Source organism: Ambystoma mexicanum, chromosome 8 (assembly GCF_040938575.1).
Source record: "Ambystoma mexicanum isolate Mex_15411 chromosome 8, UKY_AmexF1_1, whole genome shotgun sequence".
NCBI classification, from domain to species: Eukaryota; Metazoa; Chordata; class Amphibia; order Caudata; family Ambystomatidae; genus Ambystoma; species Ambystoma mexicanum.
In genome coordinates, this window is record NC_090929.1 from 740539285 (window position 1) to 740567005 (window position 27721).

Genomic DNA, 27721 nt, shown 5'->3' on the forward strand with positions numbered 1-27721 from the left:
CCGAGGAGCTTATCACCTGGTGCGTATAAAAAAAGGCGACGAATGGAAGACTGCATTCCGCACCAAATTTGGGCTCTTCGAATATCAGGTGATGCCCTTCGGTTTGTGCAATGCACCTGCCGCCTTTCAGTACTTTATGAATGATGTTCTTCGGGAACTTATCGATGTCTGTGTCATTGTTTATATTGACGACATCCTGGTGTACTCTTCTTCAGAATCCGATCACAGAAAACATGTTAGGGCAGTTCTTGAGAAATTGCGCCGGCACAGACTATTTGCAAAGCTCGAAAAATGCGTTTTTCATACCACAGAAGTTGAGTTTCTCGGATTCATCCTGACACCTCAAGGAGTCCGAATGGACTCGCGAAAGGTGGATGCCATCCTCAAATGGCCATCTCCTAGCTCGGTGAAGGGAGTTCAGAGCATGCTCGGCTTCGCCAATTTCTATAGAAGATTTATTCCGGAATTTTCCCTAACAGTCCAACCCATCACAGCTCTCCTAAAGAAAAACAAACGCTTTGAATGGACTCTTGAGGCCGAACAAGCCTTTCAGGACCTGAAAACCAAATTCACCTCTGCACCTGTATTGAAGCACCCGCACCCAGATCTCCCTTACATTGTGGAAACCGACGCATCCAGTTCGGCCATGGGAGCTGTCCTGTCGCAAAGAGACCCAGAAACTAACCAACTACACCCTGTGGCCTTTTGGTCCAGGAAATGTTCTCCTCCTGAAATCAACTACGCAATTACCGACAAGGAGTTACTGGCTATTAAATCTGCTTTCAAGGCTTGGCGTCACTACCTTCTCGGGGCAAGACACACCATCACTGTAATTACGGACCATAGAAATGTACAATATTTAAAGAAGCCCAAAGCTCAATCTTCACGACAACTCCGATGGGCTCTATTCTTTGCGGAATTTGATTTCGTAATTACCTATCGCCCTGGCTGCAAGAATGGTAAAGCGGACGCCTTATCCCGGATTGGCATGGAAGAACCCAATTCGAGTTTAGAACCTGTGCCAATCATACCTGAACAAAGAATCTTAGGCCTAACTTCATTGCAAACTATTGAGGACATCCAAACCCAAGTAAAACAACTTCTAGACTCTTCAACCTTACTGGAATGGAGTCAAAAGGGTCCTCATTACACCGTTAAGGATGATTTACCCTACTTCCAAGAGCGGTTGTTTCTGCCAAGTAAAGAATTGCAAGAACTTGTTATTGCCCATCATCATGAATCATTAATGGAAGGACACCCTGGTATCGCTAAAACGGAGGAAAAAATCAAACGCCACTTCTGGTGGCCTTCTTGGAGAAAAGACATAAAGTCTTTTGTATTGTCTTGCGGAATTTGCACCCAAAACAAGGGTCAAAAGAAAAGGCCAGCCGGCCTACTTCAACCCTTGGATATTCCACCGGCACCATGGCACACCTTGTCAATGGACTTGATAACTGACCTGCCTCTTTGTGCTGGTTACAACACTATCCTTGTAATTGTGGAACTATTCTCCAAAATGGCCCACTTTATCCCTTTATAAGGTTTGCCTTCAGCTTCCACCTTGGCCAAGGAATTTCTGGAGAATATAGTTCGCATACATGGTTTTCCTTCCATATTAGTCTCGGATCGTGGAAGTCAATTTATCTCCCATTTTTGGAAGAAGTGTTGCCAACTAGCACAAATAGATGTGCGGTAATCCACCAGCCACCACCCCCAGACCGACGGACAAACCGAGAGAACCAATCAGACTCTCAAGCAATATCTTCGGTGCATGTTACACCAATCCGAGTTAAATTGGAAAGACATCCTTTGGATCGCAGAATATGCATACAACAATTCAGTGCATTCTGGAACCGGACAAACTCCTTTTTATACTTTGTATGGTCACCATCCTCGGACCTCTGACCTAGATCCACCTCTGACCCTGGAAATGCCCGCAGTAAATCATCTGCATTCCACAATAACCCGAGCCTTCAAAGAAGCTGCAACTCATTTACAGCAAGCCAAGAAAAAGTATAAAGAAAACGCTGATTTGCACCGAAGTAAAACTCCTCCTTACCAAGTAGGAGACCAGGTATGGCTAGCAACGAAACATTTACCCCTCAAGGGCCCGCGAACCTTCAATCCCAGATTCATAGGACCTTATCCCATCAAGGCTATAATCAATCCCGTGGCCTTTAAACTGGATTTACTGTCTAACATGCGTATTCATCCAGTTTTTCATGCATCACTTTTGAAGCCAGTACAACCAGGGACCCGACTGTCCAAGCCTCCAGACCCAGTTCAAATTGAAGGGGAATTAGAATTCGAAGTTAAAGACATTTTAGACTCCAAGGTGTTAAAGTCAAAACTCTTCTATCTTGTTGACTGGAAGGGATATGGACCTCAGGAGAGATTGTGGGAACCTAGTAACCATGTTCACGCACCTCCATTAATACAAAGGTTCCACCGGAGATTTCTGAACAAGCCAAAACCCCCGGAGGGAACAACCTTGGGTGGGCCCTTGAGGGGGGGTACGTCATGATGCCTACCTCCAAGGAGCCAGGTCCGACCCAGCAACCCCAGAGGCAGGCATCATTCCCCCCAGGGAAGTGCCAGCGGGCCCAAGCTGGGGCCCTTTGGACACAGTCCTGGCGCCTTAGGCGCCAGGCTCATGTTGGACCCCTGTCCTGGCGCCTTGGGCGCCAGGCTCATAAAGCTAGACATGTGTTCAAGTGTTTTAATGTGCACTTACCTGATGCAGACCATGCTGCTACATCCAGGCCCTCTTGAGGCCTGAATGGAACTACTTTACCTGTGGGACTACTTTCCACCTGGGTGTGGTCGGGGAAGGATACATACCTGATCGGTGGAAGGATACATGCCTGGAACTTCTTCCAAAGCTATTTAAACCACGCCCGATCAGCAACTCACGCTTCGCGTTGTTCTGCTCCTCGCAGCTGGACGCTCACCGTGTCAGCTCCTGCATCTGGACTTCAGCCACGCCTGTCAGCATCCTGGGTCGCCTGCAAAGGGAGATAAGAGAGAATTGGAGAGAAAGAAGACCTTACCTGCTAAAGCTGCATCACGGAGACATCACACCGACGATCCTGAAAGGGAAGACATCATTTTAAAAGCATTTCGCTTCGATCGCTGCAGCGCTGCATTTCACTCACCTTTCCTGGGCGCCTCCATCTTCAGCAGCGATCATCCGGATCCGCACCCACTTCCCAGAGCCTAGAGAGAAAAGACAAGAAAACAAGGTGAGAGAAGGAAGGGAAATAGGAAAAGCTCAGTTTCCTTCTAAGACTTACCTGTTGGGTCATTCCCATTTCATTTCGGGTCCTGCCGCTTCCTGGCATTCCGGACCCTGGCCCCTATGGGGAAAAAAGACAAAGACATTGAATGAGCGAATGCAAAGACATTACCTGAACGCTCATCCAGAACTTACACTTCGGGTCGGCGCCATATCTCCGGCATTCCGAACCCCGGCCCCCTAAGGGGAAAAAGACATAAGCATTAGCGCTTGCTGCAATAAGACAATGAACATTATTATTAAGCTTGAACTTTTGAACTTGCAACAGAACTCTTACAGCGCCTCACCTGAATAGTCAAGCTTATTTTGAACTCCCATCAAACCTCAATCCAGTGAAGTAACTGGGTTCCAACGCGCCCCTGCATCAGAAGCAGGATGGAGAACTCATCCTTCCAGACCCCAAGGTGAGACTTCACGGGGTATCGTGGAGGGTTGGAAGGGAGTGGGAGGCTTGAGCATTATTCCGTCAGTAGGTAATACTCCCTTTTCACGCACAGGGGAATATTCCTGCGAGCCAGAAAAGCCAGAGTAGAGGGGCCCTTCCTGTCCATCATCAGAGTCCTGCGCTTCACCATTGAAGAAGCATCAGCACTCGAAGCCAGACCTGCGCCTCTGTGGGAATCAGGTGAGCGTGACACCTTGGCTGTTTTGAGATATTGCAGGTTTCGGTGGTCTGTGATGACTGTAATGGTGTGTCTGGCCCCCAGAAGGTAGTGCCTCCAGGCTCTAAAGGCAGATTTGATAGCCAGGAGTTCCTTGTCCGTGATGGCTTAATTAATCTCTGGAGGTGAGAACTTTTTCGACCAGAAGGCCACAAGATGTAGCTGGCCGTTTTCCGGGTCTCTCTGTGAAAGGGCAGCCCCCATTTCGAGACTGGACGCATCCATTTCAACGACATAAGGGAGGTCTGGACGAGGATGTCGCAGGATTGGAGTGGAGGTAAACCTTCGTTTAAGTTCCTGAAAGGCTTCTTCTCTTCTGCTTCTTTGGTCCAAACAAACTTTTTATTGTTTTTTCGTAATAGTACTGTGATTGGGTGCACAACCTGAGAGAAGTCTGGGATGAACCGGCAGTAGAAGTTTGCAAAGCCCAGGATGCTTTGTACCCCTTTCAGAGACTTCGGTGAAGGCCATTTCAGAATGGCATCTACTTTGTGCACGTCCATTCTGATGCCTCCTGGAGTAAGGATAAAACCAAGAAATTCCACTTCGGTGACGTGAAAAAAGCATTTTTCAAGATTTGCAAACAAGCGATGTTGATGGAACTTGGTGAGGACTGAACGAACGTGCCTGACATGATCTTGTTCTGAGGCTGAGTATACTAAAATGTCGTCTATGTACACTAAGGCGCACACATCAATTAACTCCCTTAAGACGTCATTCATGAAATACTGGAATACCGCAGGAGCGTTGCATAACCCAAAGGGCATGGCTTGATATTCAAACAAGCCGTACTTAGTATGGAAGGCGGTTTTCCATTCGTCTCCTTTTCTGACTCGGACCAGGTGGTACGCTCCTCGAAGGTCCAATTTGGTATAAATCTGGGCATCTTTAACTCGGTCTAGCATCTCAGGGATAAGTGGCAAGGGGTAGCGGTTCTTCACTGTGATCTGGTTCAAGGCGCAGTAGTCAATACAGGTTCTCAAGTCTCCTTCCTTTTTCGGTACGAAGAACAAAGGACTGGATGCGGGGGACTTCGAAGGACGGACAAACCTGTTTACAAGGTACTGGTCTAAATAGGATTTCCTGATGGTTTTCTGGTTCTGTGGGAGCGTAGATCCTGCCGCAAGGGATTTGTGCACCAGGAACAAGGTCGATCTGACAGTCATAGGGCCTGTGCGGCGGCAATGTATTGGCTTGGTCCTTTCGGAAAACATACTGGAAATCATGGTATTCACTTGGCAAGGTATTAATTGCTCCCAGGGATGATACTATCGCGCCAGGAGTCATGGGGATACACCATACACCGTCGGGTTTCTCCTCTTGGTAATAGCAGGCAGGGGAGCAGTCATCGGGGAAGGTTAATTTTCGTGCCCACCAGTCTATCAAAGGGTTGTGAGCAACCAACCATGGCATCCCTAGTATTAGCCTGAACTGAGGTGCCTTGATGAGATCGAATGAAATAGACTTCCGATGTCCGTCCTGGCACAGCAAGGTTACCCTGGCTGTGCACTGGGTTACTGGTCCGGAAGGGATTTCTGTCCCATCCACGGTGGTTACCTTGTTCATCGTTGGCTTAGAACACAAAGGAAGCCCCATCTCTACTGCCAGTTCTTGATCAATGTAATTTCCAACTGCTCCACTATCGATGTATGCTTCAACGGCATGCATTCTTGATGACTGTTGGTGATTAATTAAGATCACTGGCATTGCAAAGTGCGAAGTCAGCAACTCTTTCTTCTCAATCGACAAACTGACCTCTACGTTTGTCGAGCTTGGTAGTTTTCCGATTCCTTAGCTTTATCCTTCTCTGTGGCCCCGACTGTTCTTCTTGGGGGTTTTACTGGACAGTCCTTCAGGAAATGTCCTGGTTTCCCACAATACAAACAAAGCTGTTGTCTTCTTTTGTCCCGCTCTGGTTTTGTTAATGGAGGCCGTATCCCTCCAATCTGCATGGGTTGTACAGCATTTCCAGGCACACGGGGTGTGTTTTCCCTTGGTCGAACATACACGGTCCGAGGTTCTGTCTTGGACCGGTCTGCCTTTTGGTCCTGCAACCGGTGGTCTAGCTGCATGACCAGATTTATGAATTCTGCACAGTCTCTGGGTGGATCAACCACCTGGGCTAAGACATCCTTTAATTCACCTCGTAAGCCTTGATGGAATAACGTGGTTCTTTTGTTTTCTGGCCACCTAGCTTTAGCAACTAGTCTGTTGAAGGTAGCAATGTACGTTAACAAGTCCTGATTCCCCTGTCGGAGAGACAAGAGTTCATTGTCTACTGCTTGTTCCTGGGTATGGCGAGCAAAATGTTTTTCCATTTCTCTCTGGAACCCCCCAAAGTCATGTAATAGAGGATCGTCATGGGTTACCAACGGCACCGACCAATCTGCTGCACTACCCCTCAGGTATGATAAGACAAAAGCTACCCGAGCTTGGTCGTTTGGAAATGCTCCAGGCCTACAAAGAAAATGAAGGCGACACTGATTGATGAATGTCGCATACTTCCGTGGGTCACCTGAGAACCTTTCTGGTGGTGCCAGGGGCACTGTTCCAGGTAACGTGATAACGTGATCTGTACCAGAGTGGGTGGTATGGCTGGGTTTTGCATCGTTGGATTGCTTCCAGGTAGAGGCATCTGTCCTGCCTGTGATTGCAAGTATTGCCTGGTAATCTCTTCAGTGCGCTCTTTGGTCACTATTAGGTCTCTCCGGAGGGCATTAGTCTCTTGTCAGGCAGAATGAACCTCAGCACAAAGCTCTCCTAGTAATTGGGCCAATTGGTCCATTTCTGATGTCTCCATGGTGCCCAGGTGAATTCATTACTGTAGGCTTCGCATTCTGTTACGCTCACCTGGTATCCACAGGGGCGCCACCCAGCCGGGTTACTCGCTGGTATGCTTCTCAGCTTTGCCCTGATGTGGTCTGCGGGAAAGGTTCTGCCTTGTGGTAGAATTAGGCGTGCTCTCCGTCCTGCCTTCTTTGCAGGGCGCGTTGTCTTTCATGGGCAAGTGCGTTCCAGTTACTTCACTGACGCCGTCCCGTTTGATATTGTTCAGGTAGGTCTTATTGCTGTTCTTTAGCTTTGTTGCTATCCTGCATGCATTTCTTTGTTTAAAATGTCTCATTTTTCTCCCTTAGGTATGCTGAGCTTCAGCGCAGCAAACTGGCTTGGTTGAGCCCCGCTGGTAAATGATGGCGCATTAAGAGTGCTATAATGCGGTAAGTAAGCGCTATGCGCAGCGCTGCAAAGTCTTGCCTTTGCTAACCTGTGTTTTCCTTCCTTGTAGGTCGCGGTGTTCTTTAGCGCGAGTGGAATGTCCGGAGTGGTGCCAGCCGAGAGGCGACCAGCCAGGTAAGCCTTTTGAGCAGTTCGTAATTTGTAAATGTCTCTTCTGCTTTCTTTAATGTTGCCTCTATCTTCCTCTTTCAGGTCGTTCTGTCCGGGAGGTGTGCAGATTCGAGGAAGCTGTTCTCAGTAGCTGCGAGTGTTTAAAGATGAAGACTTCAGGTAAAATGCTGCTGCTAATGATGTTCCTTTTGTCTCCTTGCAGGTTCTGCTTCACCGAGGTTCGAGGGAATAGCTGGACACGGTGTGTGTCATGTTGCAAGCTGCAAAGTAACACGAAGCGTGTTGTCTTGCTCGGATGTGGTTTAAATAGCCCCAACAAAATAGTCCAGGTAAAGTAGTGCCTAGGCTACCACACCTAAAACACTAGACCAGACCGCATAGCTTGGTTCTTAGGAACCAAGCTATGTGGATGCCTCCAAATTGGCTGTCAATACATAAAGTAGTTCCCAAGCACATTGTTTTTCAAAGTGTATGAGCCTGGCGTCATAGGCGCCGGGACTGGCCCCATGAGGGCTTCTGAAGAGGATGCCAGGCTCTAGAGGCCCGAGTACTGACTCCACCTGGCCAATGGGTTTGCCAGAGGGGGTTTTGGGCAAGGGTCGTGACACCTACAGCTCACATTGACCCCTCTTGAGGTAATGCTGGCTGCTAAGTCACTCTACTAACTTGTGTAGTACATGCTTATACCCAAGGTTGGGTTACCTATTGCCAAGAGGACAAGGCTGGTGTAGTCTCCCACAGGGTTACTACATAAACTATTGCCTAACATTTACCAAATCAGTTCTGTCAGAAAAGAACAAGCAGAGCCAACCGATGGAAGTCTCAGAGTTCCCAGCTACATCAATGAGACAGGAAATCCAGATATGCTGATCTAGTATAGAATGCAGCTGAGAGATCAAGCATCACCAAAAGTGAGAAGGATCTCTCATCAGCATTTAAGAGAATATAATCCCAGCCTGCACTTAGACAAGATTTGGTCCCATCCAAGGGACAGAAACCTGATTGCAAGCCACTTGTAAATTATGATTTTACACATGACATTGCAGCTGGGAGGCTACTATTTTCTCCAAAATGTTAGCATGCCAGGTTAGGCCACATATAGGGTGATTGTTTTTCAACATGAATATGTTCAGGCTAGGCTTCTTCTGTAAAGGAGTTAGCAAAACCTTGCGTGATGGAGAGATTGACAAAATTAGCAAAGGAAGGAGCTGGCATCAGCATGTCGTGAAGTCACTAGTTCCAGAAGGGCATTTGCCAGCGGACAAGCCAAGCAGGTTTCTTCAGCGTTGATAATAAAGGGGCAATCTCATCCATTGGCACAAGATTGAATTCAAAAGAAACACAGAGCGTCACTGTGGAAACAGTAGGAAGAAGTTTTTATTTTTTTAGAGTTTATGTACTTCTGAATGTCAGAAATATTAGAAAGAAGAAAATGAATATTCTTGGCCTTAACCAAGGAAGGACGTACCCGCCTCTGGACATAGCAGAGATTAAGAAAACAGTCCACAATCCTAAAAGGTTCCTTGTTTTTTTTGGTTTGAGTTATATGCTCCTGGAGTAAGAGGTTGTCGGATTTTAAGACACATTTTTTGTAGATTATCAAAGTGTCTTCGTATCTAATAATAGAATCTGGATGATCCAACATTCTCCAAATGATTTCCTTCCTGCGAAAATAAGTTTCTAAATATTTACGAGATGGATAAAACCAAGGCTGTGAAAACATTGAACTTATTGGTAGACAATTTGTGAAACAGTAAAAAATGTCCTCTTATTTTGCTCACTATTCTTGCAATATAGAACTCTGTTCGAGAGTGCAGAAATCTATGAATATATACATATCGCTAAAACCAAGATTCCTGCAAATATGCACTGTTGCAAGCACTATCTCTGTGCAAAATAAGACGCAACAAAGTGACAATGTACTATGTAGCTAAGTTCCAAACCTGGAAAAGGAGAAATCCATGTTTAAAATAAGTCTGCTGATAGCAATTTGTACTGGGAAGTTATGCATTGCATCATAAATGAGGATTGCCACTGGGCCCTATGATGAAGCATTTTTTGTAAAGTACCATATAGTATTTTAACTGATTATTTATATAATTTCATTATTTATATGATATATGTCGTTAGTGGTACTGACTTTATTGAATGTTTGTGACTGTTAATGCATGCACTATTAAATACAGGCAAAAGAAATTAAATAAAATACAATATTTTGGATTTTTCCATTTTTAAATGGGCCCAAGATTCACATACAGACCTAGAGGCATCCTGACGTAGATTAAAGTAGTCTCAACAGGAGCTCTGCGAAAAGACATAGAAAGAGGTAAGCTCATTAGGCTGAAAAGAAAGCAGTTTGTTCTTATACAGAACTAAAACTGGAAAAGTATTTGGATAAGTGCTACAGTTTTCCTAAGAAGGAATTGAGATAAAAAGTAGTCTAACAAAATATTCCATCCGTGGGATGGGAAAACTATTGATCGGCATTGCTCCTAACCAAAATTAGGTCCACACAGTGGCTTTTAGAATTTGAGGTTTTATTGGAAAACGAAGATTGTATCCCCCAAGTAGGCTGAACAACTTAATTGTGTCTGGATTTTCAGGAAGATATGTCTGTATATGAATATCAACTAACATTAAAAGATAGCTAAACTTTAGTGCAGAATGAGCTAGGACATCTTTTAAATCCTGATAAAAATGGATTTGTGGGCTCCAAATGGTGATAGCAAAGAAATAATTGTAAAATTAGAGTGTGCATAACCGCACAATTAATTATACAGATTTGGGATATATCATCCCAGGCCAATAGGATAAGATTCATAAGAACCAAGTTGGTTTAAAAAAAAGCTATAACCTCCCCGCAGCACTATGATCTATTTAGCCATTGAATGGCAAAATTACCGGCAGTATGGAATGGAAGAAGTAGAAATGACAGTTCTCCATAATCCAAGAGCAAATTGTTTCTCGAAACCAAGATCAGTGATAGGATTACTAACAACAGCTCTTGCATTGAAAGATGGGTCAGAAGAGGTCAAATAGATTTCGGTCATATTGTTAGCACAATTAGAAGAGACGTTGTAGGAGGGAGAGATGCCACAGTGCCTAATTTCCGTCACAACATCATAAAGAATAGACCTTTTTCCAATATTAAGAGCAAGTAGGGCATCTTTCGTATAACTCATCTTTAGATCTACAGGTCACTGATGTGGAACAGGCCACAGGGGTAAAAACAATAAAGAAAATACAGAAGACATCTAAAACGCCCAGAAAATCAAATACAAGGTATGTGTTTTCAACTTCCAACTCACTCTGCAGCGGCTCAGTGCTGGACACCAGCACGTCCGACCAGGCCTCAACAAGGCTTCTTGCTGACGCAAGTCTATTGAGACTAATGTTCATAGAATAATGATGTCATACTTCCAATGACCAGAAGAATGAGGGGAAATGTAGTTTAGCATAGGCAATACTAGTAGGAAACTGTAGTAAGCCTGGAGAATGTTGTAATAGTAAAACGTGACAGGAACTAAGTGTGTCTAGGGGACAGAAGTCCCACTCCCTTAATGAGTGTTTTAAAAAAGAGAAAACTAAAGACGATAAAAACATCACACAGCTAAATGTATGAAACAATTCAAGTAATTAAAAAAGCAAGCTGACTCTCTGATGCAGGTATCTCAACAGAGCTGAAGTAATTTTCAGGCATGAATCTAAAGACGATAAAAGGGAACTAAACCCCGTTACTTTTAAGCAATACTTTTCATGAGGTTATCCAAAACCTAAAAATAATTCACCAATTACACCAAATAAAACAAGCACCATCTTCAATACATACTTTCTCAAACAGGAGAGATTAGCACATACATACAGATATCCACAAGATAGATATGTTATTGACTTATTATATAGAGAACAAAATCTGACTTCATAGGTGTGATTTTAACCAGGCTGTGATGATTGCTTAAATATTCATTTGTGGAAATGTGAAATAAAGAAATAATACATTGGGCTTAGCCAATTTAAAATACTCCTTCCAGTGTTTTACGCTTAATACAAGAATGCCGGATCAGGTATTATTGCTATTAACACCCTGGGTTGCCAATCCAGTAACCCAGGGTGCTGAGAGCAATGTCTTTTGTTAGAATGAACAGGATGTCAAGCAGAGCCCCTCCTCCACTTCCATGCTGGCCAGAAGGAAGACAGAGCACTCCCGGACCCGAAGGGATCAGGTAAGTGGGGGTGGGAGGGGCGGAAAAAGAAGGGCAAGGCAACGGATGTTGGGCATAAGATGGTGGGGCAGGGGAAGCAGCTGTCAGGTTGCTCGTGACATGGGCTTGGATCTTGGGATTCAGCCCATGATCCGAGCAACCTGATTGGACCCCCGGCCCGCGCCCTGGGTGCAAATGAATGTTCAGAGAGTGGAAAGAATTGTGAGCTGGAGTCTTACTCCCTCAATTGGCATTGGCATAGGAAGCTGTAGAAAGGATTTTCAGAGTTTGCTTTGTGTTTTGGCTAATTTCAGCAAACATTGTTTGGATAGCAAACTACCAATAAAGAAGGATGTAGCCTGCGGCCCTACACGGCCTGGCTAGTGGGCTACATGCTTTCCCTCTGAGGGAATACATAGGAAGAAAGACGGAGACACGAGGGGTAATAAAGCTTTATTTGACAGTGTAGTGTGTTTATTTCTATGTGTATTGTGAGTGCGTGTTTTGCTTTGGACTAAACCATCCACCCCATCATTGGGCTGGATGGAATGTTAAGTGAGGAAAAAATAAAGGAACGATAAAAAAGAATTCCCCTGCCCAAGAATGGGCAAGGCAGGGGAGAAGAGAATCAAAAAAGTATTGAAAACAAAGGAATGGTTGAAAAAGGACAGTTGAATGAGAGAGGAAAACAGAGAGACAATTGCCTGGGAGGACACTGCCTCAAGCAGCCCCTTGGGGCCTAAATCTATCGAGCAGTGCTGGGCGGCACATGGGGGAACACCCCCCCAGAGACTGTTTCCAATGTGACCAAGCTGCTATGCCAGGCACAGCTCGGCCACCTTGTGGCCATGGCACCTGTTGGCCAACCCAGGGGGTAGACCAGTCAGAGTCATTTGTGGCTGAGGCAGAGTGGCGGTGGCTGCCTTGGTCCATTAAGAACAGCCTGGCCAGGACCACATGTGGGGGGCAGCCCAACTGGGCTGCCAGGCAGTGCCCGCAATGGCCCACCTCGTGGCCAGTCAGGCGGGCCCGTCATCAATAAAGTTCTCTCTGGCAGCATATGCCAGCAGCAGACGGTGAGGTGAAGCAGAGTAGCAAAGCGGAAGCCCGCTCCACCCCGGACAGTGGAGCAGTGAAGATATAAGTCCCAGGTTGGACTACGAGGCCAATCCAGTGAAGAGGAGGCAATGAAGTCTCAGGTCGATCTGTTGAGTGGCCCGGGTGAAGAAAGCCTCAGGCTGCCCAGGGGGGCAACCAGGGTGCAGACGCAGTCAGCCCCCTGCATTCAAAAATCCATTTTTGTGGGGGGGCGGGTGTTCCAGCAGGAGGCTGCGGCATGCGCAGGTGAGTATGGTGGAATACCCATAGCAACGGGGATGCAGCTGAATCCAAAATGGCACTCGGGTTGTGGTGGTGATATCGAGTGGGCCCCCAGCCAACAGGGTCCACCCAGTGTAATTAAAACATGGCACAAGTGTGGCAGTGATATTGGGTGGGCCCCCTAGTGAACAGGGCCCACCCAGAATGGAATAAATACTGCGGGTGCGGTAGTGAAGTGTGGGGGGACCTGCACTTGCACAGGAGGTAGCTTAGGACTAAAATAAGAGCCTGGGCAGTGCAGTGAATGCCGGTGGCCCCACATGGTGCACGGGGCCACCCTGCAGCATGATCAGGGCCCTAGGTCCCATCAGAAGTCCTCAGGGGCCCATCCTGAAGAGTGAAGAGGATACAGAATCATATCCACAACCCACAGCTAGCCATTACCCAGCTTGTCATCGGGAGTGGCCTAAGTAGGGGGGAGGATAGAGTTGGGGTAAATAGTAGGGGGTATGTTAAGTTGGTTAACAAGTTAATTAGGGGTAGAATGTAAAGATGGTTGTTATTTCAAATAGGGGTAGAGAGGAGGTAATGTGGCGTGAGGTGGTGGGATAAGTTGGCAGCCTGCCTGAGGCAGCCTAGCAAGATGGGACCACCCGCAGAGGCCATCCTCTGGCCTCACGATCCATGTGGCTGGTGCCTGAGGTTATGAAGGGGATCACTTGCAGCAGACTCACCTTAAGGGTCCATGAGATCTCTCTAAAGAAGGGTGAGTGGACGTAGCAGGTACCTGCTGACACGGAGCTCACGCCAGGGGAACTTTAGGGACGCAGGACATTTTTAAAGATTACATGTGTTTAATACATAGGGGTCCCCATTGGGATCCCTATAAAATTCACTCTGCTGTCTGTGTCCATTGGTCATCTAATAACTCAGGGTGTAGCCATCTTTGTTACCACCGATTTTATTTTAACAGATGCAGCGCTCCTGCCTACTCAGCGGGTTGGGGGTTGAGGGTGGTGGTGTCCACGGAACTGTCCCCGCGCCAGGGAAGGGAAGAGTACACGATTGCACAGGGAAGGGCCGGGGAAAAGTGGCTACATTGAAGGCACTGCTGATAAGGGCTAGGCCCTTGAGGGCCCGGGGTTGACTTCATTGCGACACCCCCTAGCATCGCTGTGAGTGGCATTCTCAGGAACAGGAATTTCCGGAAGGGTGGGAGTAATATAGTCTGTGGCCACCATGGGGCCCGGTTAGTGAGCTACATGGTTGCCCTCTGATGGAATACATAGGAAGAAAGACACAGACACCAGGGGTAATAAAGTTTTATTTGAAAGTGCAGTATGTGTTTTTCTTTGTGACTTGTGAGTGCGTGTTTTGCTTTGGACTAAACCATCCAGCTCACCATGGGGCTCGAGATGTGGGCGTTACATAATACACAAGCCAATACTGCAGTAGAGTGGGTGCTTGTACACCATCGATCCAATAATATCTGAAAAGCGTTGGCCAAACAAAACCTACATATTCCATCCTTATAAAAAGGCTCCATGATACCCTTGGTATCTCGGAGCGGGCACTGGACTGGATCACCTCCTTCCTAATTGACCGTTCCTCCAAAATCATTTTGGGCTCTTTCTCCTCCCCTACTTCCTCCTCCACCTGTGGCATCCCCCAGGCCTCCATTCTTTCGCCCTGGTTCTTTAACATATACCTTTCTCTGCTGGCATGCCTCATTTTTTCCTCATCCCCCAACTTCCAGTGCTACGTTGACGACACACAACTCTTCTTCAAACTTCCTATTGACGCCCTGCAACTCATCCAAAACAGGACTGCAAGACTTTTCCTCGGCCTCAAGCCCAGGGATCGTACCTCTCCAGCCTTGAAACCTCTCCACTGGCTCCCAGTGGCTGCAAGGATCAAGGTTAAGACCCTCTGCATTGTCCACAAGGCATTCTGGGGCCTGGGACCAGAATACCTCCAACTGTCTCTTCAGAAATATGTTCTTACTCAAGCTCTTCGCTCCTCCACCTCCAGCTCCTTGAGGGTCAGTCGCTACTCCAAGCAACGAGTTGGGGGCAGATCTCTTTCTTCTCTTTCCTCCCTCTGGAACAGCCTCCCTGCCTCTATGAAACTTGAGCGGAACCAGGAAGGATCGCAAGGCTGTCCCTCTTTGCTTCAGCCTTCTTGCTTCCTCTATCTTGCAGATCCTCTGTCTGATACTGCACTGGTCATCCGGTTACCCTCTGAACTTAGGCCAGGTCCCCGTCCGTCCAGTTGCACACCCTCACTGCCTCCTGGCATTCCCTGCACTGTAGTATGTATCTTTAACCCTACAGACCCTTTCCTGCACTTATTGACACCTGTTGTCTGCACTTTTAACACTCGCACTTGCCACCTGTTGGCTGCACTACTTGTTGTATTGATTCCATGACCTGCACTTGCCCATCCTCCACCCCCTTCATCCCCCGACACTTCTCCCCTGCAATTGTGCGGTCGCAATCTCCGTAGGCCTAGTAAGAATGTTGTTTTTTTGCCTTCCCTCTGTTCCCCCTCCCTTGCCTCGTCGTGCCTTGAAACACTTGTTTATAGGTGTTATACATGCCATATCATATCATATGTGCTGATGATGAGCAGCATATTTAGGGACCTCGATTCCAATCTTCTCCTTTAATTCCTCTTATAAACAATACCGCCTGCAACATAGAAACTCTGAAATAGGGCAAGTGTAATTTTACACAGCACTTCTACTAAGGCAAAAATGTGCCCACAGTAAATACATATTCTTTCGATCCATTTTTGCACCACAGCAGTTTTTGCCACATTGCAAAAAACAGCACTGCCCAGTGAAAACAGTTTTTTAAGGACGACCCATATTAGATCAAAGAAATAGTACTGCATTTTTGCTATTAAGATGAATTCTATAATTGATAACTTATATTTTTACAAGTAGCATACATAGTTTCCCTGACAAAAACATCAGTAACATCAAAAAGACTTGCAGCCTACACTTGTGAACATATTTCCTGGCTCTCAGAGTTATAAACCTACCTTAAAGAGCGGATGAACCTCAGGCAGGTTTCTGTACATAGCAATTGCAAAGACCTCTGTCAGGAGATGAGTTCGTAGAAGATGGGTGATAGTCTGATGGATATGGAAATCTGAGGAGCGAACCCATATTTTTGCCAGTAACCAATCATAATTTGAATCCGAAGGTAGAAATACAGGGTTGTCTGGCCCTGGCTTCTGATGTATCTGTAAATTATACAAATAATATAAAATGTTAACCTATATCTGAAGTTCAACCATGGTCATGCTATTTGTCATAAGCAGTTATGTGCAATAATGGAGTTACTCAATGGATGTGCTAGAACATCATGGGGCTCATGTTCAATTGAGCATAACGTCAATAGAAAATTTAGAAACATATACTGGAGTTTTGAGTTCTTTCTTGGGTTTAGTAGTACTTTTCAATAGGCTGTCACGATCAAGGGAATTAACCCTCTGGACTGCCAAATCCAATTCATCCTTTCTGTATCCACGTGCTTCAAATTTCTCTCTCATGTTCAATTGCTGTGCTAAGTAGTCTTCAGGATCGCTCACGATCTTTTTAACTCTCAACAATTGACTGTAAGGAAGATTCCCTTGATCGTGACAGCCTATTGAAAAGTACTACTAAACCCAAGAAAGAACTCAAAACTCCAGTATATGTTTCTAAATTTCTAAAGAACTCAAAACTCCAGTATATGTTTCTAAATTTTCCATTCAGAGTAACAAAATAAGGAATTCCATTAAGAAACATTGGAGCATTTTTAAGAATGATGTAAGGGTCCAGAATCTATTTGAACAACTTCCAGTCTTTGCTTATCAAAGGAGCAAAAACCTACGAGATGAACTGGTCCACACGAGGCCACCGATGAAAGAACCCATTACTTCACGCACAGGAACATATCCGTGCTTACATTGCATCAATTGTAATTTGGTGATCAAGGGTGACACGATATACCATCCCAGAACAGGCAACAAGATTTTCCTGAAGACATTTGGTACGTGTGATAGTGTGAACATTATATATGGTATAAAATGCCCCTGTGGTAAGTATTATGTAGGACAGTCCACGAGATCAGCAAAGGCACGTTGGAACGAGCACCGTTCGTGCATACGTACATGTAACACCAACTCGGCGGTGGCACGCCACTGGCGTGATGAGAGCCACAACCTGACTCAAATTAGATTTGTCATTCTTGAAGTGTTAAAGAAATCGAATCCCCATGAGGATTTGGGCCTGCGACTCAACCAAAGAGAAACCTTTTGGATAGACAAACTTGGGAGCCTCTACCCAAATGGCCTAAATGAAGAGATTAACTATCACTGTTACATTTGAATCATTGTTTTCCATGCTTGACTTAAGAGGATTATGTTGATACATGAGTGACTAGTACATGATTCCCTTCCTCTACCAATGTACATTTATACCGGGACACTTTGGATGACCTCTCTTTAAGGGGGTCATTCATGTCTTTTATTTTAGGATTCAATATGAATTGTTATCACATTAGGATCCAATCACCAACGTTTACACACCATTGTCGCCCTTCCCGAACTTAGGTTTGGGACCCAAGGTAGCGCCTTCCGGGGGCTACCGCATGCGACTGGTGTATTTATGATAAATGTACATGATATATCCACGATTACACCCATTAGTTGTTTATGTAATGGTTTAGATACACATGCTACCCTTGCATGATTTTTTCCATATATCGCAGTGTGTCTAATATGCTTATTATTATCATTATTATTATTATCACAATGTTTGTTTATTTTATCTATGACATTTTCACTCATTTATACACAATTGTCAGTATGTTTTCTATGTCTATTAGCCTTTTTCTCATATTCAATTTTCTGTTCTTTTCCTTCTACAATTCTACATTTATCAGTAGCTTTACTGTAAATTCTTTTTTATCTGGATTCCTGGCTTGAATTGCCTGATTGCATGGAGTGCAATCGTCAGTATGTTTTCTATGTCTATCAGCCTTTTTTCTCATATTTAATTTTTGATTTTTTTCCTTCTATAATTCCGTAATTATCATCAGCTCTACTGCAAATTCTTTTTTATTTGAATTCTTGGCTTGAATTATCTGATTACATAGAGTGTAATCGGCAGTATGTTTTCTATGTCTATCAGCCGTTTTTCTCATATTTAATTTTCGATTTTTTTCCTTCTATAATTCCGTAATTATCATCAGCTCTACTGTAAATTCTTTATTTCTATGATTCTTAGCCTTGATTGCCTGACTGTATAGAGTGCAACTGCCTATCGGCATTGTGTCGATCAATGGACACATTTGGGTCACGTGTTTATATTAGTATGAGTAACCTTGGGAACGCTGTTCCCTGGCAATGCGGAATGGCGTCCCCTGCTTGACCGCAATCCCAGCCTCAGTACACTCGTAGCTTTACGAGTACAGGTAAGCCTGCAGACCTCTACAACTAGTGTCTATGACAAATTCTGAGACAACCCACTAAAACACATGTTGTTGCACCTACAGATTGAAGAATTGATTTGGTCTGGTTTCCAGACCTTTGATCTTGCGTGAAGTTGTTGTCAACTCCCCGCACATTTTTTCCACGGGCTACCTCGATCCCTTGAGGTAACTTTCCTTGGTTTTCTGATCATGTTCAAATTAACTGTGTTATTTCATTTACACATTATTTATTTTGGCATCTTTTCTTTTCCCTACTGTGTGGCTTAATTCACCTTTTCCATTTACCTTGCAACTCATCGAAAATTGGTATGTTATTTTTATATTTTTTTCACGCATGGTTATATTTTGTAACACAATCACGATTTTGTTTATGGTTTTCAAAACTTGATGCTTTTGGTATAAATGTTCCACAGTTTGTGTAAATTAGACGTGCCCTGATGAAGGAGCTGTATGCTCCGAAATGCATTGGCACTTTATGTCTATAACAATTATGGGATGAGTTAGCCGCGGCCTCACTAAGATTTTATTAGTGACCAACTTGGAATTTTCTTTTTGATAAACGCATATTACTTTTGGATCCGACTAAGAGATTTATTTGGATGAGTTACATTCTGTAAATACAGTGAACATTTACTAGTTGACTCTAATTTTGCAAATTGCACTGCCCTTGGTAGGGCTTATACAGAGAGCGGCTGTGTGGCCAGGTTTGTTACCTGGTCTTCTGTATATTTTTGTGTTCCACGAGTCAGGGTGTCTCCAGACTCATCGTAGCCAGCTCCTGTGAATTTTTTGAAAGATGATTTATAACCTCAACCTTTTTTGATCTGTTTGAAAGTGAATTTAAACAAGTGGTGCCCACTTACTTACTTTCCTGCTCTTGTTCTTCCTTTTTTGAGAGACACGTGAGTGGAGGCACACAGTGATAGAGATTGTAATTTATACTCATACGACAATTTTAAACAACATAATGTCCTTTGAAGACATCGAAGGTCTTTCATCCAAATGCGCAGAAACCCTAGGGTTTTCCACAGAGGAGGCGGCAGCCATTCTAGAACTGATTAGTGAAACAAGCATTGGCACACACTCCACCACAACTAAAGACCCGGCTAAACACATTAAACAACTTGAATACTTGATACGGAAGGAGATAAACCGCAAACTACATGCGATCACTCTAGGCCGCTATTTCAAGAATCAACGTATACCAAGAGGGTTACGGATCCAACTTCGCCCAACACTTTGCAAGGAAAGCAAAGAATTTGTACGGAAATGGGAGGCTATTTTGAATAAGTGTTCCCTTGACCTGATTTTATTAACCATACAGGAATTATCAAAAAATTTGGTTACACTAAACACTGAAATTCAGGAAATTGAGAAAGAACTTGTAGGTTCACTAGGAAAAGAAGAATACGATATCATTCTAACTGACATCAATGCGAAACTGGAAGACTACAAGAACGAGTTGGAACAAAAGAAGGTGAAGAAGTTTAAAAGGGACACATATGATTATATCAATGAAGAGGTTTATACATGGATGGAGAAGTATGGCCCGATAGCACCAAAGAAACTCCACAGGTATCCATCAGATAACACTTCCAGCTCCGATTCAGACGCACAGAGGGAGACCGAGGTCCCGACAGAACAAGCATCGAGCGATCCCAACCAAATGGCCAGCCCGTCCACACGTACATCTACGACTGGACCTTTTTTAGGAGCTCGCCCAAAAGAACCCGCAGGGGGAGGAGGAAATCTAAAAAACAAACCACAAACAAGATTACAACTGAGGAAAACCTAGTCATGAATATATCTCATAAAACTCTGAATAAAACTGAAGAGGATACCCTACAAAAGGGGTTGAGTTTTGTACCCACTTACAGTACCACTCTATTTAATACCAAGATTGAGTTGTACAAATTCATAAGAAAACTTAAATTGAAAGTATTCTTTGAGGAGTTAGAACCATACGAGAACACCTCGGATGCCCCAGATTTTCAAGAATTCAGAACTAAGAGTGGCTTCATACCACCAATCTCAGTACCATCAATTGATATTTTTCAAAAACTTGTTACTCGAGACATTGAACGGATCAGTTATAAAACTCCACCGCATAGAAACATGAAACCTCATGAAATGAAAATCATCAGAGATTTATATTGTGATAAGGATATCACCATACGCCCAGCTGATAAGGGAGGCGCCCTAGTCATCATGAACACTACAGATTATAACATTGAATGCATCAGACAACTGCAAGATCGGACCATTTATGCACCTTTAGACCAAGACCCCACTCTTTCTATCAAATTGAACCTTGAGATGTTGTTGGATAAAGCCATGGAATTAGACTGGATAAATGAACACACCTATAAATTCCTCAACAACCCACACCCAAGGGTTCCCAATTTCTATACGTTGCCCAAAATTCATAAGGATCTTGTTAAACCACCGGGGAGACCTATTGTTGCTGGAATGAGTAGCATCAATCAACCATTGGGAGTGTATATTGACTTTTTTCTGCAACCTCTAATACAACAAACTTCCACATACGTTAGAGATACCACACACTTCTTACAGCAACTACACTCTGTTATTTTTGATTGTGATCACCTGATGTTTACCATTGATGTGAAGAGTCTATACACATCTATACCTCATGACCTTGGGATAGAATCAGTTGAATGGCTGCTGTTAAAAGCACCAGAAATTCGAGCACAGAAGGAATTTATACTATCTCTCCTTCACTTTATTTCAGAGAACTCATATTTTCAATTTCAAGACAAATTCTTCCTTCAAGTGTCTGGTACATCAATGGGGGCCACTATGGCACCATCCTATGCGAACTGTTTTATGCATAAGTATGAAATGGACCATATACTGAATAACCAGGAATGGAACAAAAATATACACCTCTGGTTACGGTTCATCGATGACATTTTTGGAATATGGACAGGCACGGATGAGAGCTTCAGTGACTTTTTCACATATCTTAACAACATCGACCAGCGCATCCAGTTCACCAAAGAGACCTCCAGAGACAGAATCACATTCCTTGATGTTCAGATTGAGAAAAAAGACGCCAACTATTCTACTACATTATTTCGAAAAATCACAGATCGCAATAACTTACTTCACCGCCTGAGTTTCCATCAGTCCAGTTTACTCAAAAATCTTCGTTACAGTCAATTGTTGAGAGTTAAAAAGATTGTGAGCGATCCTGAAGACTACTTAGCACAGCAATTGAACATGAGAGAGAAATTTGAAGCACGTGGATACAGAAAGGATGAATTGGATTTGGCAGTCCAGAGGGTTAATTCCCTTGATCGTGACAGCCTATTGAAAAGTACTACTAAACCCAAGAAAGAACTCAAAACTCCAGTATATGTTTCTAAATTTTCCATTCAGAGTAACAAAATAAGGAATTCCATTAAGAAACATTGGAGCATTTTTAAGAATGATGTAAGGGTCCAGAATCTATTTGAACAACTTCCAGTCTTTGCTTATCAAAGGAGCAAAAACCTACGAGATGAACTGGTCCACACGAGGCCACCGATGAAAGAACCCATTACTTCACGCACAGGAACATATCCGTGCTTACATTGCATCAATTGTAATTTGGTGATCAAGGGTGACACGATATACCATCCCAGAACAGGCAACAAGATTTTCCTGAAGACATTTGGTACGTGTGATAGTGTGAACATTATATATGGTATAAAATGCCCCTGTGGTAAGTATTATGTAGGACAGTCCACGAGATCAGCAAAGGCACGTTGGAACGAGCACCGTTCGTGCAAACGTACATGTAACACCAACTCGGCGGTGGCACGCCACTGGCGTGATGAGAGCCACAACCTGACTCAAATTAGATTTGTCATTCTTGAAGTGTTAAAGAAATCGAATCCCCATGAGGATTTGGGCCTGCGACTCAACCAAAGAGAAACCTTTTGGATAGACAAACTTGGGAGCCTCTACCCAAATGGCCTAAATGAAGAGATTAACTATCACTGTTACATTTGAATCATTGTTTTCCATGCTTGACTTAAGAGGATTATGTTGATACATGAGTGACTAGTACATGATTCCCTTCCTCTACCAATGTACATTTATACCGGGACACTTTGGATGACCTCTCTTTAAGGGGGTCATTCATGTCTTTTATTTTAGGATTCAATATGAATTGTTATCACATTAGGATCCAATCACCAACGTTTACACACCATTGTCGCCCTTCCCGAACTTAGGTTTGGGACCCAAGGTAGCGCCTTCCGGGGGCTACCGCATGCGACTGGTGTATTTATGATAAATGTACATGATATATCCACGATTACACCCATTAGTTGTTTATGTAATGGTTTAGATACACATGCTACCCTTGCATGATTTTTTCCATATATCGCAGTGTGTCCAATATGCTTATTATTATCATTATTATTATTATCACAATGTTTGTTTATTTTATCTATGACATTTTCACTCATTTATACACAATTGTCAGTATGTTTTCTATGTCTATTAGCCTTTTTCTCATATTCAATTTTCTGTTCTTTTCCTTCTACAATTCTACATTTATCAGTAGCTTTACTGTAAATTATTTTTTATCTGGATTCCTGGCTTGAATTGCCTGATTGCATGGAGTGCAATCGTCAGTATGTTTTCTATGTCTATCAGCCTTTTTTCTCATATTTAATTTTTGATTTTTTTCCTTCTATAATTCCGTAATTATCATCAGCTCTACTGTAAATTCTTTATTTCTATGATTCTTAGCCTTGATTGCCTGACTGTATAGAGTGCAACTGCCTATCGGCATCGTGTCGATCAATGGACACATTTGGGTCACGTGTTTATATTAGTATGAGTAACCTTGGGAACGCTGTTCCCTGGCAATGCGGAATGGCGTCCCCTGCTTGACCGCAATCCCAGCCTCAGTACACTCGTAGCTTTACGAGTACAGGTAAGCCTGCAGACCTCTACAACTAGTGTCTATGACAAATTCTGAGACAACCCACTAAAACACATGTTGTTGCACCTACAGATTGAAGAATTGATTTGGTCTGTTGTCAACTCCCCGCACATTTTTTCCACGGGCTACCTCGATCCCTTGAGGTAACTTTCCTTGGTTTTCTGATCATGTTCAAATTAACTGTGTTATTTCATTTACACATTATTTATTTTGGCATCTTTTCTTTTCCCTACTGTGTGGCTTAATTCACCTTTTCCATTTACCTTGCAACTCATCGAAAATTGGTATGTTATTTTTATATTGTTTTCACGCATGGTTATATTTTGTAACACAATCACGATTTTGTTTATGGTTTTCAAAACTTGATGCTTTTGGTATAAATGTTCCACAGTTTGTGTAAATTAGACCTGCCCTGATGAAGGAGCTGTATGCTCCGAAATGCATTGGCACTTTATGTCTATAACAATTATGGGATGAGTTAGCCGCGGCCTCACTAAGATTTTATTAGTGACCAACTTGGAATTTTCTTTTTGATAAACGCATATTACTTTTGGATCCGACTAAGAGATTTATTTGGATGAGTTACATTCTGTAAATACAGTGAACATTTACTAGTTGACTCTAATTTTGCAAATTGCACTATTAACGTGTCCGCCTTCGCAAGAGGCCGCTAATAGCGTACCATTACGAGTACGCGGAAACGAGCATAGCGCCATGGCGGTAATGACCCTACCGCCATGATGCTAAAGACCCCAAAAAGACCCTTAGCGGCACAGATGAAAGTGCTGATAGCACTTCCAACCTCCCGCAACATGCAAATAGTGGCCACTGCTAATAACGGCCATCGCAATTAGCGGTCACCGTTAAATAGCGGAACCGGAAATAGCGTAATCGCACAGGAACGGGAAGGAGCACGGCAGCCATCTTTAAAAACACAATCCATTGCCATCCTCTGCCCCCTGGACCTGTTTTGACGCTATTGGAAAGCCACAAGGACACCCTCGCCATGCCTAAGGCTATTAAAAAAACAACCGACCGCCAGCACAAGGAGAAGTTTACCACCGAGGAGCTAACAATGCTCACAGAGACCCTTGCAGCAAATGCCGACATGGTATTTGCGAGCGACATGCGTCGGGAGACCCTTATCCGCAAGAAGGCAATCTGGGCAGAGGTTGCCCTGAAAGTGAGTGCAGTGGGCACCACCACCCGCACTGTCCGGGAGTGCAGAAAGCGGTAGGATGATCTCCGCCTCTGGGTCAGAAGCATCCTGTCTGTGAACCACAACATAGCCACAGCAGGTGGATCTGATTCGGCGATAAAATTAAAGGAGTGGGAAGAGACCTGCGCCAACATAATTGGAGTAGAATCGATTGAGGGAGTCGGGACCATGGAGCATGGTGTGGCAACTACATCAGATGGAGGTGAGTGTACACATGAAAGTATGCACTGTGAATGTTCAGGTCCCCCCAAATGTGAGCCCATAATCACCTCATGGTCCATACATGCATAAAACCCTGGCCATGTCAGTGTCAAACCCAAGCACACATCACCAGAGACAAGTGCCACACACAACCATACATGGATGAGCCACTCAACTGACACATCACCTGCATCCCTACCAATGAAGTCCAAATGCTCACAACAGCATGATTGACGTATTTTGCATGAAGTACATAGAACCGTTACCAATGCCATCCCCCTCTTTGTCCCCGACAGGCTCACATACAGACAGTGAAGATCCTGGCACTGCAACTCAGGCACCCCGTGCTATGAAAAAAACAAGGCCACAGGACACAGGGGACACCCCCACAACATCAAGGGGCAAAGGGAGAAGAGTCCCCCTGCAGAGTGCCAAACATCGGCGGAGCGCCACTGCTAACATACAGCTGTCCACACCAGCAACAACTGCCCCACCTTCTGAAGTGAACCCCCACTGCAGATTCCAGCCACGGAGGGCCCACCCTCTGCTGCAACAAGTTCCACAGGAGAGGCGGCAGCCACAGCGCCGCTCTCAGATGTGGAGGACCCAATGGAGTTCCCCATGGAAATTCACACCCCAACCCCCCAGGAAGCCCAGAGGCAACTCCACAGGAAACACCTGTGTCCAGTGTCCATGGCCAGTCTGGCGAGGACAACATGGGAGGGTTCAGTAGCCCACCGGTGGCTTCACCAGATGTCCTGGTAGCAGAGGAAGGCGCAGCAGCCACATCACCACAACGCCACAGTGCCCTTGACCTGACCAGAATCAGGCAGCGCCAAGAGGACATAACTGTGCTGGTTGGGCAGCATGTGGAGGAGGCTGCCCATCTCAGGGGGGAGATAACGGAGACTGCCAGGCACTCAAGGGAGGCGATTGAGGCCTGTACCAACAGGCTGTGTGGGGAGATTGGCCAACTCAGGCAGGTCCTCACGCGGATAGCGGACGCGATGGACCGCCAGTTCCCACCACCACCACCCGGACAGACAGCCACATCATCATCCGCTAGTTCGCGGCAGACAAGCCCCCTCCGCCGCTCCACGCGCACCACTAGGCACACGTCAAGCCAGCCTCCTAATGCTAGTGGTGGCAATGGGGAATAGGGACTGCAGGGTGAACCTTCCACGCATACATCTGGACAACTACATTGTGCCAGACACATAAGGGACTGTTGTGGGGGGGGGAGGGTGTTTCGGGACGGTTGTGGGGGGAGAGGGGAAGGGTGTTTCGGGACTGTTGTGGGGAGAGGGGGGAAGAGTGTTTCGGGACTGTTGTGGGGGAGGGGGGAAGGGTGGTGGGATGGTTGGGGACATGCACTTATGCATCTTTAAATTCCTTAATACACTGGTGATTAATCAAAACACAGGCTTGGACTTCTTCATTGTGTATGTGTACTTTATTGGTGACAGGGTCCATTGGGTGCTTCAACACAGACACCAGTGCATTTCTACCCATATCCATCGTATAGAGTGAAACCATGTTACTCAAAAAATTTGGTTGATCAGATGCTGTCTCACATCACGTCCCTTTTGGCCATCGCCCCTTGCATGACCTGCATCCCCGTCACCTCCGTCCTCATCACCATCATCATCCTCATCAGGTGGTTGCATTTGAACGTCAGGGGGCAGTGGCACATTCCGTCGGATACACATATTGTGCAGCATGACACATGCCATGGTGATCTTGGCCACCTTCTCATGGCCGTACAGGAGAGTGCCACCCGACCTGCTTATGCACCTAAACCGTGTCTTCAAAAGGCCAAATGTCTGCTCAATCACGACACGGGTACGGGTATGTGCACGATTGTAGTCCTCTTCGTGCCAGTTCTGTGGGTTCCGTACAGGGGTAAGGAGCCACCTCTTCAGGGGATAGCCGGCATCGCCTGTATGGGGGGAAGAATGGGGACCTGTTACTGTTCAACTCTGGAGTGGCATGTTCATGTCACACAAATCAACTATGCATACTGATGGTGATCCACGACTACCAGCATGCATGCAGACGATCTGTGTGACTGCAATGTGCAAAGGTGTACTTGACCCTGCAAGTGGACATGCCCGAATCATGCCTCCAACAGCAATTGACATGTCCTGGGTGAGGCCAGGTCTTAGGTGTCCCTCAGCCCAGGCATATTTGGTACCACACTGCTAGTGTACTGCCATTCCGGCATTGATGTTGCCATGCTGTGTAGCATCACTTCACTGGTGCTGTAGGTGTGTGGTTCAATGCTATGGCTAGGGGTGATCCCTTTGCATGCATTCAAGGGCACATTTCTGTATTGATGTTGTGCTGCACTGATACTGTATTACCATCTTGACGTCATGTTGCTGAATCGTGTATTATGTGGTTTGGCATAATGTGCAATGTGGATGTGGATGGATGTGTAATATTCGTAGACCTGGATTGTTCTCTATGTTGTGTAGCTTATAATTGCATGCGGGTTCTTCTCAAGTACATTGCGGCCTTCCCTGATGGACATTGGCGTACATCTGTATGTCCATTTGTCCTACGGACGACAGGCTACATCCAGTTGGAGTATGTATCTCCCCCCCCCCCAATCACACCCACTTGGAGTATGTATCTCTCCCCCCCAATCACACCCAGTTGGAGTATGAATCTCTCCCCCCCCCATCACACCCAGTTGGAGTATTTACCCCCCCAATCACACCCAGTTGCAGTATGTATCTCTCCCCCCCAATCACACCCAGTTGCAGTATGTATCTCTCCCCCCCCCCCCAATCACACTGCCATGTGCTTGCCCTGCCTCACCAAGTAGCCACGAACGTAGTCCGGCTTGTCGCTCCATGTAGCGTGATATGGTTGAGTTCCGCAGGACCATGGATTCATGGGTTGATCCGGGAAATCGGGCACAACAATGAGTGATTATCTTGTTAGCGTCACATACTATTTGTACATTGATAGAGTGGAATTGCTTCCTGTTTCGGTAGACTACTTCATTGTGATGTGGGACCACGAA

At 45.0% G+C, this 27721-nt stretch overlaps 1 protein-coding gene across 2 annotated transcripts in view; it reads right to left on the minus strand.

Moving 5' to 3' along the window:
- The window catches only part of LOC138472414 (polyunsaturated fatty acid 5-lipoxygenase-like), a 1363458-nt gene that overhangs the window by 775572 nt on the left and 560165 nt on the right, over positions 1–27721 (minus strand). For both annotated transcript variants that reach the window (XM_069610559.1, XM_069610560.1), the window contains exon 8: positions 15873–16076. In XM_069610559.1, coding sequence (XP_069466660.1) covers positions 15873–16076 — 204 coding nt within the window. The remainder of the gene's footprint in view (positions 1–15872; positions 16077–27721) is intronic.